General features: G+C 39.8%; 2 protein-coding genes across 3 annotated transcripts; both read right to left on the minus strand.

Moving 5' to 3' along the window:
* Window positions 1–3,688: 3,688 nt before the first annotated feature.
* Window positions 3,689–11,664, minus strand: LOC133967769 (dextranase-like). The gene is made up of 7 exons (XM_062403422.1): window positions 11,366–11,664; window positions 9,708–9,998; window positions 8,357–8,626; window positions 7,919–8,023; window positions 7,572–7,628; window positions 6,851–7,015; window positions 3,689–6,061 (listed from the first exon to the last, which is right to left on the minus strand). The coding sequence occupies exons 1-7, from the start codon at window positions 11,412–11,414 to the stop codon at window positions 4,653–4,655; spliced, it is 2,346 nt and encodes a 781-aa protein (XP_062259406.1). The 5' UTR covers window positions 11,415–11,664; the 3' UTR covers window positions 3,689–4,652.
* A 1,108-nt stretch (window positions 11,665–12,772) lies between these two features.
* Window positions 12,773–18,504, minus strand: klhl6 (kelch-like family member 6). Of its 2 annotated transcripts, XM_062403423.1 has the most exons (8): window positions 18,404–18,504; window positions 17,776–18,081; window positions 17,531–17,696; window positions 15,669–16,124; window positions 15,260–15,497; window positions 14,783–14,985; window positions 14,081–14,294; window positions 12,773–13,364 (listed from the first exon to the last, which is right to left on the minus strand). In XM_062403423.1, exons 2-8 carry the CDS (start codon window positions 18,030–18,032, stop codon window positions 13,066–13,068), a joined length of 1,833 nt encoding a protein of 610 aa, XP_062259407.1. In that variant the 5' UTR covers window positions 18,033–18,081; window positions 18,404–18,504; the 3' UTR covers window positions 12,773–13,065. The 2 variants fall into 2 exon arrangements, with proteins under 2 accessions (XP_062259407.1, XP_062259408.1); XM_062403424.1 differs by lacking the exon at window positions 18,404–18,504 and having other exon boundaries at window positions 15,675–16,124; window positions 17,776–18,368.
* Between the last annotated feature and the right edge of the window lie 1,007 nt (window positions 18,505–19,511).

Raw genomic sequence — 19,511 nt, forward strand, 5'->3', positions numbered from 1 at the left:
TATAAATATATATTTATATGACTTGACATTCATATATTTCACAGCTCACCATAAAACAGTCACTGTCATTTTCCCCTTGCTCAGTATCTACTATGTTTGAGAGAAATGCCTCTAGTTACACAAAGAGCATAAACAGGCAGTGGACAGTTAATCCGTAGACACTGGCTGTTTGTTATGGCTATCTACCAATCAGAGATATATCCTAGGAACAGTAAGGGAGCTGTTGTTTATAGTGAGTGACATGTTGGTGTGGAAACACGGCCCAAACGTCAGAAAAGAAACTTGAGGAAAGAATTAAGAAGGAAAATTCCCTCACAGCCACGATAGTAACATTGACCAACAGTATGGAGGGCACAGATTGATATTAACAATAACAATCTCTCCCACAAAATTCTATTTTAAGTTTATTTCCAGTTTGTTTTGGACTTTCTGACTTTTCACAGAAATTCCCAAAGGTTGATGTAGCAGGCAATTTTGTTGGAAATATGTGATTTTATTTTCAGCGAGCATCTCAGTGTGTTTTTATCATCTGCTTTCCATGGTCATTATTCTATTGAGCTTGATCACAAATCATTTCACAGGCTGCAGTAGTTCATCACTTTTTGCAGATCTGAATGCGGGGCGGCACGGTGGTAAAGTGATAAACACTGTTGCATTACCACAAAGGGTTTCTCGGTTTGACTCCTGGTTTGGCCACAGCCTTACTGTGTCTGCATGGGTTCTCTCCAGGAGTCAGTTGAATTGGAGACTCTAAAAGGACCCTGGGTGTGAATGGCTGTTTGTCAGTTTTCAGCTGGGGACTTGACCAGTATGTAAATGTGTGGTTAGGTCTTAAAGCGGAATAAATACTTTGTGGGTGTAAGAAAAGGTTGTTTTTTTAGCTGTGGAAAATATTCGACTCCTGCCAAATAGCTTAAGTTTTAATCTGCATCTGTTTGTGTGTTTGTGAGCAGGGTTACACAAAAAGTACAACACAGATTACCACAAAACCTTGTGGAGGGTAGACTTGTGTATTTGTGCAGGTCCAAGAATTGTTTTTCACTTTCTTTAACATTGTGAGGGCTTTTTTCAACGTTTTGGTGATTTCTCTAGAGAAAGATCGATGGAACTGGATGAAAACAAAATCTGACATGAGTGTGTACAATTCGGAGCATTTCCTTTTTTTGAAATATTTTAGTTTCATATGTAATGTGTACAAACAAACATATCAGTATACCAACAGTATAGAGACATAACAAAGGACAACAAAGGACAAAAAAGAACAAAGTGCCCCCCGCCCCCCTTAAAAAAAAGATAAAAAAAATTTGTCAAAAAGTCATTGAGTATTTGCTGTAAGAGATGTACCAACATGGTCTAAATATGGCTGACAAATTTTCAAAAAGGTGTTATATCGCTTTCTGAGACAATAAATATTTTTTTCCAGGGGGATGCAATTTGGAGCATTTCCAAATAAAAAACCAGAGTAAATCGGTTGGGCCATGGCGGACGCATGTACTCTGCGATTGTCTTCTCATGTGAACTTGTAACCAAAAAAATCACAAAGTCTGATTGGGGTAAATATGAACATATGCAGCAGTGGTTGTGTCTCATAGATCGAACAGTAGATAACATCCTCAACTTCAGTTTCTCATTACTGAAGTAATGACAACATTACAGATGTATATATATCATCCTTGCTATAATCTGGTCATAACTCCCTCCCCTGCAGAGCAAGGCTTTTATGATCTAAAAATCATAAAAGGAGCTGAGCTATATTTAAAGCTACTTAAATCACCCCTGACGTCTGAGATCATATTTGGTCAGGGAGGACAAACAGCTCTCCTTGTCCGACCTATACCTGTTTTATCAGTCCCCATTTGTAGCTTTTATAGGTCTAAGAGTTATAATAAGCGTTTCCACTGTGCTGGTTTCTGCCGTGGGTACAATAATCTTTCTGCCCTGGGCATATTTGAATAATACATGAGACCAAATGTTAGCAGAAAATTAAAAGCATGCAGCTTGAGTTGGACCCACGTACACAGTCATAAACATCATCATCCAAGAGGGCAACCTTGTTAAATGTAGTAAAATAATAACTGGGACAAACAATGCTCTGCAGTTTCTCCTTAATACAGTAAAAGCAGGGTCGCATGGTCGATCAGGATTTAATAAAAGTTGTTTATGGAGATAGGAAGGGGATATTACTTCATTATAATGTCGCAACCACACTTAGCAATTTATCCACATAATTATAGTGGGCACCCGGGCTGCACCGCACACAATAAAGCACGGCCCAGAAAGAGCCAGGAACTTTTTTTGTGTGCTGATATTAATTGATTTGTCCTAATCTACCCAGACGTGGTCTCCCTGGGCTCTGCTTCCTCGGAGCAGTGGAGCGGTGCCAGGGCTCTGTCCGAACTCTGCATAAAAATAAATGAGAAGCTATGGGGCCGGTCGCGAAAGTCAGAGGATATTGTTCAATTTCACGTTAGCCCTCCAGGAGGCAACTTAAACAGCCCAGCATGCTAATCAACCTGGTATAAAAGGCAGCTCTGGAGGTCGACCCACTCTTCTTTTTCTTTTTCTCTCCCCCTCGCTCTCTCCTTTTGCAGCGAGGCCAAAAAAAAAGGACCAAAACAGTCCGAGGGGGGAAAGTGAAACTTGGTCTGAGAGAACAAGATGCTCCAGTGTGAAGTAAACATATGATGAAGGAAATGAAACAACCAGTCTGGCAGTAAAAGACAACAAGGGGCCGATGTGTCACATTGTCTCATTCTTTCAATATCTGGGGGAAATAAAAGCTCTTCTGCTGTAACAATCAAGCCCGGAGAAAAGATACTGATATTAAATAGGTAACACAAAGCATTGCTGGAGGACTCTGACCCAGGACCTGAGCTTCCCTGCTGCCATCGACTCATCAGCAGCGTCTCAGTGGAACCACATTGTGACCCTCGTGTGAGGAGGCAGATCCCCATCGCCACAAATAATTCAATACTGGAACATTTCCTGTTGTGACAACAGAAACTCGATATTGTTCATTCTCAGCTCGTGCCCTGAACCCGCAGGTCGGGCGGGAGCAGATCACAGGCTCCTCGGTGACTCCGAGGTTAAACTAATCGAGCGTCACTTTCTCACATGGCCCAGCCGGTGCACTCAGAAACAGCTTGTCATCCAGCAGAGGGAGAACCTTTGTGTACACGTTTACTCACTAAATCCACTGTACACTGAATCATGCTCTATTCATTTAAACTGTACCAACAATATCTCTGAACTTTTCTGGATATTATCCGTGAAGCAGATCAGCCACCATCTTGAAATAGCACATGCTTGATTAGTTAATATTTTTACAAAGACTTTCTGCAGTCACTTTCTGAAAAGTCAAATCTCGCTATAATATTTGTATTCTTTGTATTTTTGGAACCTGCCTTTTAAGAACAGCACATCCTTCAACCATCTCAGCTGAAGGAACGAAATTCTCACCTAAAACTGATAAGCACTGCCCCCTAGTGATACAAACATACTATTACAGATCCCTCATGCAGCATCTGTACTTTTTGGTCAATTATGGTTATTCATTTGCAGTCTTAAGCATATCTACAACAAACATCTGTGTTTTTTTGCATTGTACAAAATTAAATGAACACAAACTTTAAAAAGGAATCTTAAATCAAGCTGGTTCACTAAAAGGAAAGACTCAAAACTCTTATAAATCTGTAAAACCCTTGTTTTATTTACTGATAAATGTAGTGAAGGTTTTCAAAACTACAAGAGAACAGTTAATTAATACTTCAAAGATAAAAATAAAGTAATTATAATGTCACAAATGGAAATAACAAACAATTATAAATTATCAGTGCTGAAAAATAAAAAACCCTGAGCTCTAAAAATATATGACCTCAATAGGTTAGTGATTAGGTTAATATTGACAGCATGTATTCAATTATGAAGCACCATAAAATCATATATATTCTTGAGTCTTCTATGACCCCGTAGGGATTCTTGACGCTCGTCTTTGCTTAGTTTTTGCTCCAAAATGCGTTATGAGACCGATCCGCAAGTCCTGTTTTATGATATATCATTATGGGAAACTGATTGCAGAGGAATGAGCGATTTCCCATATTTTAGCAGGACGCAATAAAACCAGATATGAAAAACATGCAGGAGAGTGAATATGTTTTGCATGCTCTGCAGTCGGTTAATGTTGCTGGACCATGGGAATCCTAAGAGAAGGATACTAAAAAGTTTAAATGACAGACTTTCTTTCTCTTTTCTCTTAATGAGTTATTAATGTGTTATTTTGCCAATTCCCAAACACTGTCCTTTATGTAACGTCATTCCAGTGCAGGCTCGTCTTTCTCTGTGTATAAAGGTGGATAACTCTGTCATACTTACATATCGGTAGTAATTCATTCAAGTGACACATTTTGTATTGTGCTCCTTAAAAATATGAACAAAAGCAATGAGGCATAAATCACATGTCGGCTTTCGGTCTGTGGACTTCGACCCAACAACTGTCCTTTTTTGTTTACTTAGGTATTTGTTCTCAGTGGCTCTTCCTGAATGTGAATCTCTCCATAGTTTTCTTTCTGTCAAACAGGTTTATGTTTGTCTGGCCTGATGTTTGAGAGTCCTCCACCCGCTGTTCATTTGAATCATATTCCAGTTGATTGTATTTACATTTTCACTTTCATTTTCTCAACAGCCTCAGTTTTCTTTCCTCCTTCTTTATCCTCGCTCTCGCTCATGTTGGCTGGCTTTTCTTCTTTTGAATCACACTCGTCCTTCGTTTTCTCCTCAGTTTTACCCTCGTCGTCCTCTTCCTCTGCTGCACTGCTGTCTGACGGCCCCTCACTCTCTGACTTCTGCTTGCTCTCGCCTTCTCCTTGGTGGTCTGGATCTGGAAGGGCATCGTTTGGAGACTTTTCAAACGTATTGGTTCGAGTATTGTCTGTATTGTTTGGTGTGGGGCTCTGAGAGGAGTCTGTATATAGATTTTCCTCTGTTTCGTCACCATCTGATTCACGTTTATCTCGAGAAACAGTTATGTTCATTTCTGGCTGGTCGTCTTCCTTCGCTTGTGTTTCTCCCTCTGACAACTTTGATTGATGTTCACCTGAAGCCGTGTTTGGCATGTTCTGCTCAGGAGAGGTGGGCGGACGGTCCTCCTCAGTTTTGCCCTCGTCATCCTCTTCCTCGGCTTCACTGCTGTCTATCCGCCCCTCACACTCTGACTCATGCTTGCTCTCGCCTTCTAGTTTGGGGTCTGGATCTGGTATATTCGCGTTTGGAGACTTTTCAAACGTATTGGTTTGAGTTTTGTCTGTATTTGTTGGTGTGGGGCTCTGAGAGGTGTCTGAATATAGGTTCTTTGCTGTTTCTTCTCCATCTGATCCACGTTTATCTCCAGAAACAGTTTTGTCCATTTCTGGCTGGTCGTCTTCCTTCGCTTGTGTTTCTCCCTCTGACGACTTTGGGTGATGTTCATCTGAAGCCGTCTTAGGCATGTTCTGCTCAGGAGAGGTGGGCGGACGGTCCTCCTCAGTTTTACCCTCACTTTCCTCTTCCTCTGCTGCACTGCTGTCTAACCGCCCCTCATAATCTGACTCATGCTTGCTCTCGCCTTCTACTTTGGGGTCTGGATCTAGAATTTTTGCGTTTTGAGACTTTTCAAACGTATTGGTTTGAGTATTGTCTGTCATTTTTGGTGTGGGGCTCTGAGAGGTGTCTGAATATAGGTTCTTTGCTGTTTCTTCTCCATCTGATTGACGTTCATCTCCAGAAACAGTTTTGTTCATTTCTGTCTGGTCGTCTTCCTTCGCTTGTGTTTCTCCCTCTGACAACTTGGAGTGATGTTCACCTGGAGCAGTGTCTGGCATGTTCTGCTCAGGAGAGGTGGGCGGACGGTCCTCTTCCTCTGCTGCCCTGCTGTCTGACTGCCGCTCACTCTCTGACTCATGACTGCGCTTGCTTTCTACCTGGTGGTCTGGATATGGAAGGGCACGTTTCAAAGGTGTTGGTTTGAGTTTTACACCAAATGTTTTCTCTGGTGTGTATTCAATTTCATTTTCCTCCTTATTTGATTCTGAAACAGATTCAATAAAAGGATAAAGATATTAGTACAGAAACTGTATATGTCTACTAAGCATTTGCAGAAGTAAGCAATCAAAGCACTTTTTGTTTGGAATCTGTCAGATTCAGTCTCATTCGATGGAAGTTTTTGCAGTGACCAAAGATCAGAAACACTTTATCACGGGTGTCTGCAGGTGTATGGTTAATGTCATCATATTTTACCTCGCCCTTGGTATTATCAGTTTTTTTATCTAATTTGATTGACTTTATTCAATTTCTCAGATTTATTTTACTTTGTATTGTTATTTTAGCTTTTAAAATATATTTGGTGCTGTTTAATTGTCGGCTGTTTTATTTCTATTGTCCTATCACTGCATTGTGTAGCAATTTGAACTGCATTAACCTTTATATAAAATAAAGTTTGAATGATTGATTGATCAATGATGAAAGAACACAAGACTCAAATTTGGATTACTTACATATCCCTTACCCTCCCAAAGGAAAAAGGTATTAAAAGTTTTACAATTATAAAAAAAGATTCAAAAGGTATCATTGGCACCCCCTGCCAGTTTCATTCAGTCAACTGGCTGAGAGCGGGGAAGAGACAGGAGAAAAACAGAGGAAAACATAACACAATGCATGTTCTTTCACCATTGTTAGAAATGCAATTTTATATCAATTTGCTTAAAACCAAACTTAACACACAAAGGCATGTCTCAACAACAGTAAAAGGGTTTTACTTGCAGCTTAAGAGAGACACTTAAAACACCATGAAGTAGTGGGAACATGAAACAGACTTTACCTTCTCCTCTGTCCAAATCTGCAGCCGCGTGTTCTCTGGGATTGTCGGCAGGGAGACCGTTCCCTGCGTCACTATGAGCTTGACCCCAAGGTCTGAGTCGCTGCTGAGAGGGGAGCGTGGGCGCTCTGTGCAAAAATTGTGTTTTTTCATCACCGTGATCTGTCTCTTTACCAGATGGATTAAAAGACAAAATATACATAAAGATTAAGACACAAACTATATGATGTAACTCAATAATATGAAACAAATGACAGAGCAGTGAGAATCAACAATAATCATCATTAATAAAAAAAAATGTAAATCAAGACCTTCTGCAGTTATGTGTCGCATGATGCATCCTTGTGTTATTATATATAAAAGGACCATGCAGCTTTGAGGTAACAGTCAACACCACACTAACAATGCTACACCTTTTATTTTTTAGCTCTTACAGTAATAAGCTAAATTGATTATGTCTATTTAATATTTAACAGTTATTTGCTGTTTCGTGTGTAAAGTGTCTTTGAGACAGAATAGTTGAAGGTGCTGTATGAATAAAACATTATTATTATCTTTCTTATTATTATTACTGTGACAAAACAACAGTATGATTATTGATAAATCATTTACTTTAAAATATTGACATTGGACATATTCTGATGTGACTTGTAATTGTCTGAAGTTTGGACACATCAAACCATGTGTTACTTGCAGCACCACTGAATCACATGCAGTATCGTACCTTCTGTTGCTGAACGCCTATTCTCCACATCACCTCTGTTGCTTTTTGCAAAACATGCTGAAAGAAAGAGGAAGAGAGAAACATGATGTTCTTCTTTTGCATACGTTGAAGTTCAGAATCAATAACATTGACTTAAGTAGTATAAGACAGAAACAGCTGGAGAACCATAAGATCTCCAGATAAGAAAGAATCTTACCTCATATAAGACTATTACATTAATTCAACTCTATGAGATAACATTGTAAATACGTAAATTATCACAGTATATTTTGAGTATTTCTGATAGATCTATTCAATTGAAGGATAACTAATTTTGCTTATAAGGTGTTATTTGTTTTTAACTGTACCTTTATTCTTTAGTTTGCAGAACACAACACCCGATAGTAGTACGATAAAGATGATGATGAAGATGAGGGTTAGACTGACAGCCAGAGCTACAGATGAACTTGTATCTGCATAAAAACACAAACGTCAAAGTTATAGCATCCTTCTCAATACAACACATTATTATAGACAAATGATGCACAAGTAATTTGTTTTCAAATTAAATTTTCAAGATCTTGTTCATGTGCTGTCAGCAGGAGAAGTCAATGATGCTCAGCTGAGTTTGAAAGATCAAAGTCTTCACATTCAGTGGTATCGTGTTTCTTGAAGAGACCCATGACGTCTGATGGATGAATTCTAAGAACCACCGTGTAACTTATTTTCTCAAAGTTCATTTGCTTCAAATGACAAATACCTTAAATCAATTTTAAAGAGGAGCTGATACTTGAGTGAGATCTTACCTGGGGAGCAAGACGTTGCAGCGAATGTCGTCGTTTCAAAAGTCAGAGGGTTTCTCACCCTGCAAGTGTATATTTGATCGTCCGGTTCATCCTCCAGCAATATCGTTAATTGAGGGCCGGGGATCACATGTCCACTTGACTCCCACTCATACTTCAAGGAGGACAGGGGCTGTGTGGGCTCTGCAAAGCATGTCAGGGTCGCCCAGGTTCCACTTGTGTCAGAGCTGCTGCTGTTCAGGTCACAGGAGACGCTGGGTTTGGTGACCTTATCTATATGGATTTATAAATTAAAATAAATGCATTAATGAATACAACTTGATGATTAACATTACATTCATGCATTAACACCACTATATTTGGACTAGGGAGGGTAGGAGGAGAAAATAACTTAGAAGAAATGAAGGGATATGACAAGTGTTAATTATAAATCATGTATTAGGTTAGAACAACATCATGGTCATAATAACAAACTATCATGGTTAAAAAATAAAAACTGCAATGCCCAGACTCTTGTACTATTTATGATTTTGCCTTCAGCAGACGTATTTCATGAAGAGCAAAGTTCCTCACTGACAACATGGCCATAAAAAATAACAGAACTACCTAACTTATTTTTATTAGGTGAGCTATCAAGAGGTAAATCTAGTTGGATATCTTGTTTTACTTGTGGGTGTGGAAAGAGGTGGAACAGGGGCACAGATCTTATCAGCAAAGTAACACACAGCCATGTAGAAGCTCTTAGAAATGAAAGTCTTGCTTTCAAAATCCTTCAATGTAAAAATTACACACATGTATTAGAAAGTATGTAGGACGTCTAAGTATGTAGGACAGCATAATGTACTTAGGAGTATTAAAGATAAGTACTGGTTCTGCAGTGAAATGCCCTCTGTGACTGGTGCATACAGACCCTGACCCCGGTAGCTGGTTGCCATAAACCCTGCCTCCTCCATGTTAGTGGATGGGACATGAACCACAGCAGGAATAGATGGAGTAGATGTTAACAAAAAAGGGTTTTGTTCCAATGTTTGTTTTTTATTACTTATTTGAGTGAAATGTCATGACAGACAAAGAGCAACTCGGGATTAGTTGCACGTGTCGCAACAAGCCCCTGCAGAGGACTATGACTCACAATTATTTCAAAAGTGTATCCGAGATATTTTAGTTCATTTTTGTAAAACAGGGTCTACGGGTGCAACAGAAAAACGTCCTGGACAGAGACTTGTGAATTTCATTTGAACTTGAGACAAATAATAGGTAGCTGTAGAAGGCAGGTAACAATGTTTAAAGAATCCATCAATTAACTAAATACAAGTATAGAGTCACTTTCTTAAGAAGTTAAGTAAAAACCTACCTATGACCTCCAAATTATAAGCCATACGATAAATCCCTTCGTTCACGTATATTTCCAGTTCATACTCTCCGCTGTCTTCGTGTCTGAGGTCTTTGATGTCGAGTTCTGCAGAGACCCAGTCAAGGGTGACCCTGCTATGATAACGGCTGTACACATGTTCCTCCTTCCCATTAAACTCCACCACTTTGTTGCCATCGTGTTTCCACAGGATATCGTCAGGGTGTCCGGTGAAGACTGGCTTCAGGTGGACCTCCTGCCCCAGGAGACCGTACATCGGAGGCTGTGCAGAAACTACACACGGAGAAGGAGATGCAGAGAAACAAGCCGGATCAGATGTGAAAGAGTTTAGTGTATTTCAAAGATTGAAAAGGTCATGACAGCACAAGAGGGCGTATGAGATACACGGATGCATTATAATTTATGTAAATGTATCTGCAGTTACTTCGATTTGAGTCAAACGTATCATGTTCAGTTTATATAAAAAAAAACATTGTATGACCCTTTTTGAGACTCAAGTTATTATTGGTGGTTTTCTACATTCTGTTTTAGAGGGTTTTTGTTTTCCATGTATTATTATAAACTTTCAATGTGTGCGTGAAGGTTCTTTCTCTTGACCTTGAAATATAGTTTAATACACACATAGTTTAATATAATAATCTCATGGTCCACTTACTAGTGTTTCCGGGAGCTTTCAGCTGCACTTTGCAGTGGATGGAGCTCGTTCAGTTGTCATTGGGATTGTTCTACTGTCATAAATTATGGTTGTACCTGACTGACTGCTTAAATACAAGGGTCGTGTCGAATAATGTTTTCTCACAGTATCACTTTTAAGGTCGGGTTTAAGGCTTTGCTCATTGTTAATGAGTTACAGAGATGACTGATTCAAAGCTGAAATAATTGACTGATTAAACAATAATTCACATTTTGTATTCCTTGTCATGGCTTTGCAGGTTTTCTGTATTTACTTTGCTTTTCTTGAAGGACACCATTATGCTTTTTCAGCTGAGACGCTTATGGACATATTGCCTTCACCCTGACAGGCTCAAAGCCAGAGGAGAAGATCCTGAAGGAACACTAGTCTACTACCTCAACACTTTAAATTGCTCTCTTAAAAATCATGTTTTCTAAGCAGAGTTGGAAAAATTGATTGATTTGCTTGGTATTTAGTAGAGGAAGTACAAAAAAAGTGTAACACTATTCATGCATTACAATATGGCCAACAATTATATTGTGATAAAATGTACATGTCAGTCAATATTGATAATTAATAAATGTGAAATAATGATTATTTAAATGATGTTTAAAAACGAATATGTTCTGCTGAATGAAGATCGTGATTCTAATATCTTATGTTTGTCCATAAGCAGAACATTGATATATATATATATTGGACTTTTGTGATCGCTGGAAAATGATGTTATTAATTAATAGTGAAATAACACTGTTACTGTTTTATTGCCAAGCCCAAGGCACTTAACTCTTTGTAGCTGTGGCCAGATATGAGCTCAATTTTTTCGCACCACAGTATTTAAATCATTAACTTGACCAGACAGACTTTGCCAGTGAAGTCTGCACGTCCTCCGGCTGCAGGGTGTTGCTCATGTCCACACTAAAAGAAGTAACAACCAGAAAAACCAGCACAATCACAAACAACTCACCGAGACAGGAGAGAACGACCACACAGGCCAGGAAGTAACGCAGAGCCATGTCAGAGACGCAGGAATGTCTTGGATTCAAAGCCGTGGTTTTAAACTCACTGTCGCTACTGGCGTGAGGACAGAGCTCCGTCCGTGTAGGAATAAAAAGTCCAAGAAGTCATTTTAGTTTCCGTGGAAAACGTTCGGACTAGAAAGAGAAAGAGAAAGCGTACGTGTGCCAGGTACATGAGCAGGTAAACCGACAGGTGTGAGTCACAAATACCTTCAAGTGAAAGTTTCTTCTTTCTACAGGTGTAAATTTCCGGTTTGGGGACCTTCACAATAACAACATACATTTCCACATTTCAACATAGCGGCTGCTGAAACTGAGTTTAGTCGCCTGTAAATTGACCATCCTTTTAATAATACATACATATATATTTATATAGATGTTCAAACATATACGTACTTCTTATACATTTATTTACCATGAACAGACAACTTTTTATATGTTCGTCTTTTTCTCTCGGTCTCTCTATGGACCTGCATTGAAGGTTAGTAGGTTTTTCACATACAAATAACTGAGTTGTCCAGTAATTAAAGCATCTTAGTTTTAAGTCAACACGTTTTCTCCAAACAATCTTTTTTTCCATTTAATTTTAGCTGCCTGCGTTTTACTTTGAAAATATAACCGGAAATTCCACATTGTGGTTTACCCTTTGACCTGGCTAGTATCGCTACGACACAGACGTGGTGTGGTGAGTATGTAAACACACGTGCTAACCCAGTATTTGTTTCTAATTCAAAAAGTCAAAAATACTTCAAAAGTCTGAGTTATGCTCAGCAATATGTTCATCTCGGTCCTTATATAAAGTTTGATTTATCTGCACTTGTTTATGTTATATATTGAAAAATGTCGCTGTCACACAAAGAAACCTGAACAAATCAAATACAGAGACAGAAAGAGAAAAAAAAGGGAAAGTTTCCAAGTACATAAACAAAGTTCAACTGAATAAATAAACAAATAATCTAAATAATGAATATAATATCTGATTTGCATTCATAAATCTGACTCATTTCCCGCAGCTTGTTGTAAATTGACAATTGTCACAAAGATTTCATTTATGTTTAAAAACTTAAGTTTTTAAGGCATTTTTAGATGTCTTATTTCTGAAAGTTAATCACTATGATATTGTATTAACATATATAGTAACATATTGGCTTGTGCTTATAGATTATAGGTCATTAGTGATGATGAAAATAACATGAAAGTAAAAGTATTAAACATGTATGTTATTATTAAACATGTATATTATCTTGTGCACAGCAACAATTGATAAGTGGTTATTAAATATGCTTATTTTCTCGTACACAATAAAATTATACACATCAAACACAAAATTTGAATCAAGAAGCTTTGATAAATGGTGGTTTCAATGTGCAGTCGGTCATTGCGCACTGCTAATTTTATTTCATTTCCTGTGAAGATGAAAACCTATTAACCCATTAAATGAAAACATATTAACGTTGCATCCGTTATTTGCAGAGAAAGAAGCACTATGCAAGTTTTGCTTCCTTAGATTTGTCAAAACATTGCGACTTCTAACATTTGAATGTCACAGTTCACATCAAAAAAGCTGGAGTAATGCATGTTTTACTTTTAATGCATCGTTTCACTTCCACTCTCTGCAACCGCAAGCCTCTGTCCGCAGAATCCTGTGTCACTGGCACCCGGCAGCAGGTGCTATTCTGTGTATGTGTGTGTAGGACTTCATGAGTGTCACACTGCCGTGGTGCGACACTCCCATAGGTAAAACACACTCCTCTGTCAGCACCTCTCGGCCAACGTCCCAGCACATCACAGTGGAGATCACTTGGTTTTTGTTGTCCCGGCCTCCGGTGATGAACAGTTTGTTGTTACAGGCAGCGATGGCACAGCTTGCCCTCTCCCCCAGACGAGTCACCAGGGACCATGAGTCAGACAGAGGGGAGTAGCAGTACATGGCATGCATGGCACCACCTGGGAGCAGACAGCATCGAATGGTTACTTTACTGAAGTTGATATTTACTTCATATTTAGTTAAACAACTCGTGGGAATGAAATTATTAAATGCCAACACAGACTTTTACTCACAGATATTTCCCTTATTTTAAGGCACCACCTTAAGCTGAGAATCCATTACTGAAGTGAAACTGATGATTTTGCAATACAAAAATGAAAGTGCTTTCCCCGATCTCACTCAATTAAAGTACTAAAAGAATATAAGGGAAAAGGTACTTCAATTAAAAAAGACAATTAAGGGAGAGAACCTGTGGCAGCCTTCAGTTGTCATATAAACTCAAAAGGTGTCTATTTTTTTTAAGTTTGGGCTACTGTGAAAAAAACATGGCAGCCTCCATGGAGGGGAAAAGCCCTCCACGTCAATATAAAGTATTTAAACATAACGGGCCCATTCTACGGTAAAGAAAACAACAATTTGTACAATTTAAATGAAACACCTTAGCCAAAACATATATTAGATCAGATCCCTTTCACCTAAAACCTTTCAAATCTGTGTCTACAGGTTTTTAAATTGGGAATATTCAATCAAATAGAACCATCATTAATGTGGGGAACACTCGGGTCTTTCCCACTGTCACAACATAACTGCTGCGAAAAAAAATCTAAAGTAGCATGAAATCAAAAGGTTTCAACTGAGGTCTAAACGCCTCACATCACTTATTCACACAACGTACCAACGACATAGATGCTGTTCTTGAATGTGACAGCGTTTGTGCATTTGGTTTCGGTGGGAATGGGCGCCCGCAGCTCCCAGCAGTCTGTCCCGGGCTCCCAGCACTGAACCTTGTCGGTTGCCAGCGTTCCGTTGGGCCCGCCACCGATCACGTAGATCCATCTGTCAAAGCTTGCAGCAGCGAAGGAGCTGACGCCAACTGCAAGAGGCGTCACCTGCAGTAAATACAACCAACAGGGCCTCTGGGTAAGAGAGCACAGAAGCTAACACGTGAAGTATATTTTGTTTTATAGCATTAAATTAAAACACCTATCATACAAAAATAAAAATATAAGCTACAAATGTTTTCCTTAATCCAATGCTTGAGTTGGACATTTCTCCCAGTTTTAGTAATACTGACATTTTGGGTGAGTGGGTCGATGATCCTATTTGGCTGTTCAATATCTTTGACCTTATCCAAGCTATAAACACAATACTCACATCAATCACATCGTATAGTTGTTATTGCAAGTGTGTTTTTAAACTGCTGCCTTCATAGTGATCTAACACACATGGCCTTAACTTTAGGATTCATATAAGGTCATGTTTGTGGCTGCTTGAAAAATATAAGACCGATATTCAATCTTTTTATGTCTCCACCAACTCCAGAGGGAATTACCTTTGTTAAACTGAAGCTCTTTGCGATAATATCAAACTGATGTACCTGTGTCCAGCGATTGTGAAAGGGATCGTAGGCCTCGACGCTAGTATGTCTCTTAGCTCCGTCAAATCCGCCCAGTGCGTACACCTTCCCCCCGTGAACCGCCATTTTGTGTCTCCAGCGCCCAGTTGTCAGGGGCTCGATTTGGATCCACTTGTCCAGAGCGCCGCTGTATTTCCAAACCTCATTTTGTGTCTCTTTCCCTCCTGCAGAAGTGTAACAGACAGAACACAATGTAGCTTGTATGCCAAAACACCAATGTACTGACTGTGTAGGTGATCTACGTTGGTTATCATTCTGAATAAATAAATCTTAAATCCAATGAACGAGCCGGGACTTTCACAGAGTAGCTGTTGCTCAACAGTCAACGTAACCACAGCTAAGGTGTCAGTTCCTGAACACTCTCACTTTAATCTGCACGGTGGAGGTCACACATCTCACAGGAAACGAGCTTGTTTTTGATATGACACTCTCTCTCACCAGAAATGTAAAGCTCATTGCGGAAGGTGATGCAGGCGAACTCCACCCATTTGCGGTTCTGGGACTCGTTCTCCATCTCTGTGATCGGCAGCTTGGCGACCTCCAGCCGGCTGCGTCTGAGGGGGTCCAGGCAGGTGACGGTGGAAATGAAGCGTTCGTCTTTGGTGCAGCCGCCGATGATCAAGAACACCTCGGACAGAAAGTGTCGCTCGCGGGGTTTGGTCCGTTCACAGACCACCTACAAACGGACAAAGAGATTTACATTCTCAAAATTCTGATATATGGAACATTTGAGAAGACAGTAGGCAGTATGTGCCCCTGACATGCAAAGTGTTACTTCGATGTTAAAGCCTCTTTTTTAGATATGATACATGCTGGTTAGTATTTTGTAAAATGAATAATGTCCTACACTTGCCTCCCTGCCAGAGAGGTGATAGGTGCGAGCCTCTTGCAACAAAGGAAAGGCCTCACTGCAGCGTCGTATCAGTTCATCCGACTCCACCTTTTCTACAAAATATGCTGGATCCAGAAGCGGCAGTCGCACGTGTGACAACAACCTGGCCAGTAGGGGACAGCGTTCATCATGCTGGTCCCTCACCCAGCTCATGAGAGCCTCAAAAACACACTCCTCACACTTCACGTCCAGGTCATCCCTCTGCAGGATGGTCTCCAGCGACCCTGCCGGCAGCTCCAGGAAATCCTGTTGCTGCACAACCTGGGAGAACCGAGAGGCGATGTAGTCCTGAGCACTGGACTTCAGGACTGACAGGACGTGATTTTCAGCCAGATTCAGGATGGCGATGCAGTTGTCCAGGTGCAGAGACTTGCTCAGGAAGCCGGCACATGCGTCCACCACACGCAGGAACTGAAAGAAACAAGGCCAGGGCAGGAATCACTGTTATATTTGAGAAATAAATTGAGTTGAAAACTGATGTTCACATGCAGGGTTTCATAATGTTGACGTTGATTAGCAGATAAAACAAAAAAAAACATAATATGCATCAATAAAACCTGGAAACTGAAAGATATCATGGGCCATAAAAAGATGGCCAACTTTTACATATAAACTAAAATGTTATCTTTAACCCTGAATTGATTTTAATTTTAACCTCGAACCCAAACCAGCTTCGGAACTTGAAACCTCCAAAATCCAAGAAGTAAGGATCAATCTCAATATCACTTTTATCTTAAACAACTCAAACTCAGACTGCGCGTCACAAAAATAGAAGCACGACAACACCTGCCTCACTTGTTTTCTGACACAGCTGTGCAGTTAAATTAGGCCTGTATGGAAAACTGATCCTTGGTGTAAACATCTGGCAGCTTTCACTTCTCTCTTGTGCAACACGTCTCTGACACAGTGAAATGTTTGGTTCCGCTGAGTCTGGGGAAATACTGAGTAAAGTGAAAAGAGGGGCGACTGAAATCTAGCACCATCTCTTGCTAAAAAAGATCACCATAATACAATCTTTCTTTCCGAATGTTTCTCCCCACACAAATTTATTTCTTTTTTGCTGCCAATTCAAACACATTGTGGATTGTGTCATGCTTTTGTTGCGCCATGTGTGCCCAAAGATCAAAATCACACTACGATGAGAATTGCACATCTTATGCTGATAAAAGTATTTGAGATTAAACTTGATGAAGCTAAAAGAAAAACTATTTCTTGACTGGTTTGTTTATGTTCTGGGGATATGGTTGTATTATTCAAGCTTGTGGTTATAGTTGCATCACATAAGTCATCACAACAAGAGTCCATTCCTTTCACGATAACAGTGCAAATTACTATTCTTAAATTATTACCTCCGGCAAGAAGGTTTCATTTCGTCAGCGTTTGTCTTTTTGTATGCAAGTTACCATGAAACTAGATGGAAGGAATGAGGATCAGGGAAGAACCGTTAAAGTTCAGATCAACAGTTCTTTCACTTTCTGTAGCCTTGCGTGATGTGGCCTTGTTCAACATTTTTGTTTGATTTCTCTGAGAATGATTCGTTGAGCTTGATTAAAAAAAAACAGGCACTTCTAGGAAACTGAAATGAGTGTGTAACATGTAGTGTAAATAAGAGATTCAGTGAATTTAAATGTGGTTTCATAAGGTGACTGTTCTGGGGGCCGTGGGCGGATGTTTATAAAAACTTTCTCTCTACTACTAATCCAATTACAATGCCAAGAAAGTATACTTGATGCTGATAATGTGTTTAAGGTTTTCATAAGTAACTACGTGAGCTTATTAAATATCTTGAATTTCATTGCAGGTAACTGCCACTTTACCTGAAACTGACTGGCTGCCTCAAGTATCCTCTGGACATTGGAGTGTGTGAGGAGGGCTCGGCTGGTGTAAGTGTACTCCAGGAGAAAGCCCATTGTCCCACTGTCCAGCCCCTGTATTTGCACGTACTCCTCATGACTCTCCTTCAGCCCACTGCAAAACATTGCCCTACACAGAAAAAAAAGAGGTAAAACTTGAAAATCCCGTCCCGATATAAATAAGAACATGCCGGCTTGTTTTTTTTTACCTGAAGTACTGACTGGCAGCAGCAAGTATGGCTCTGTGGCAGGCGAAGTCGTGCCCCTGGACTCTCAGGATCACATCAGTGAGCTCACTGTTCACCCGCAGAGTCTCCATCCCTCTCTGCAGCTCCACAGGTAGACCTCCATCCTCCCAGCACAACTCCTCTGCTCCCGTCAGGCTCTCCTTCTCCGCCTCGGGCCCGGAGTCGTCTCCGAGAAGAGGCAGGGGACAGTCTGTGGTCCTCTCCAGCAAGTCACTCATTTCCCCCAGCAGCTCTTCAGACACTCATGAGAACAGCGAGCGGCACCTTCTTCCACAGTGAGAAGACAGAGAATAACCCCCCCTGTGGTTTGTGCTTACAACATTTCTGCCAATCTGAGATGTGGATTTCTTTTTTCTTGTACTCATCACACTTCCTATTCCTGCCCTGTGAGGAACATGTGCAGCAATGCTTGTTTTTAGACACTTCCTCTTCTCGTGTTGTTGCGTATAAAAGTTCCCCTAAAGTTACACAATTTTTCAAGTTTTTCAGGACCACAGATGTCACTGCACAACAATTACTGTCAATAACACTCACAGTCTAGACGTGGCTGAAAGAGAAGTATCTTTTACACTCTGTTTTAAATACTTACTGTATTCATATGAATCGGTGTCAACAAGGTCTCACTTCTTGATTTAGTGTCGTCACTCCACCAGTCTGGCTCAGAAGCAGCTTGGGACCAGGATGAGTGTGGGTGCAAGTGTAATAGCAGCGTTTGCTCCTCCTTCAGTATTTCCACTGAGGGTACTTGTGCTACTACTAATAAGTCGTATACAGACCATTTACCATAGTCACAATCTAAAATATACTTAACATTGCTTTGTATTATATATATCACTATAAATAATATTATACTATGTATTTATATATTTATATTATTTGTTATATTATGGAGTTCTCCACACACTCTCTTACTTAAATAAACATACGTACATTAAAACTTTTATTTTTCAAAATGTCATTCTGATGCAGTGTTCAGTACCATAAATAATCAAAATAGATAAATGACAAAATACAGATAAAAGGAAAAAATACAATCCTCACACTTTACAACACTGTACAAGTCCACAGGGATTTAAAACACACTCAGACTAGTGTCGTCTCAGCGAAGGCATATTTTTCAGCAAGTCAACTGAATCACACATTTATACATAGAATAACTCAACAGAGCATGTAAGGCGGGGACATAGCTATAGGCACAATCACGTGTCTTGCACTTGTCCATCTCGGAGGCTTGAGCAAGATTTCAAATCTATCATTAAATGGCATCTGAAGCTTTTTCAGTGTTGCATCAATAACTGCAGTTCAAGTGTGTTGTCTAAAGTGAAGTTCAGTAACTCTATAAAGAGCTCTGTGTTATCATGTTTGTATCTTTCTTTGTATAAACTTCCATATTAAAATGTTTAGCTTTATATCATAAGTAGTTCACATGTCATGTTGATACTTTAACTAATGCATGTATCTTCATGAGTTATACGTATGTAGTGGTAATTGTATGAGTCTTATTTTCCGGATCCATAAAATCCCCCTCAGTCAGAATGAGAGTTGAGGCCTCAAGCTAAAAAACGAAAATAAAAAACCCAGCTGAAGCAGGAATGCACTGTTTGTCTCCTCTTCTCCACCAGGTGGCACTATTGCCTCATCGATGTACAACACATCGTCAAACTTCATCTGAACGGGACCAAACTTACCTGTTTTGG

Source organism: Platichthys flesus, chromosome 13, assembly GCF_949316205.1.
Source record: "Platichthys flesus chromosome 13, fPlaFle2.1, whole genome shotgun sequence".
Classification (NCBI taxonomy): domain Eukaryota; kingdom Metazoa; phylum Chordata; class Actinopteri; order Pleuronectiformes; family Pleuronectidae; genus Platichthys; species Platichthys flesus.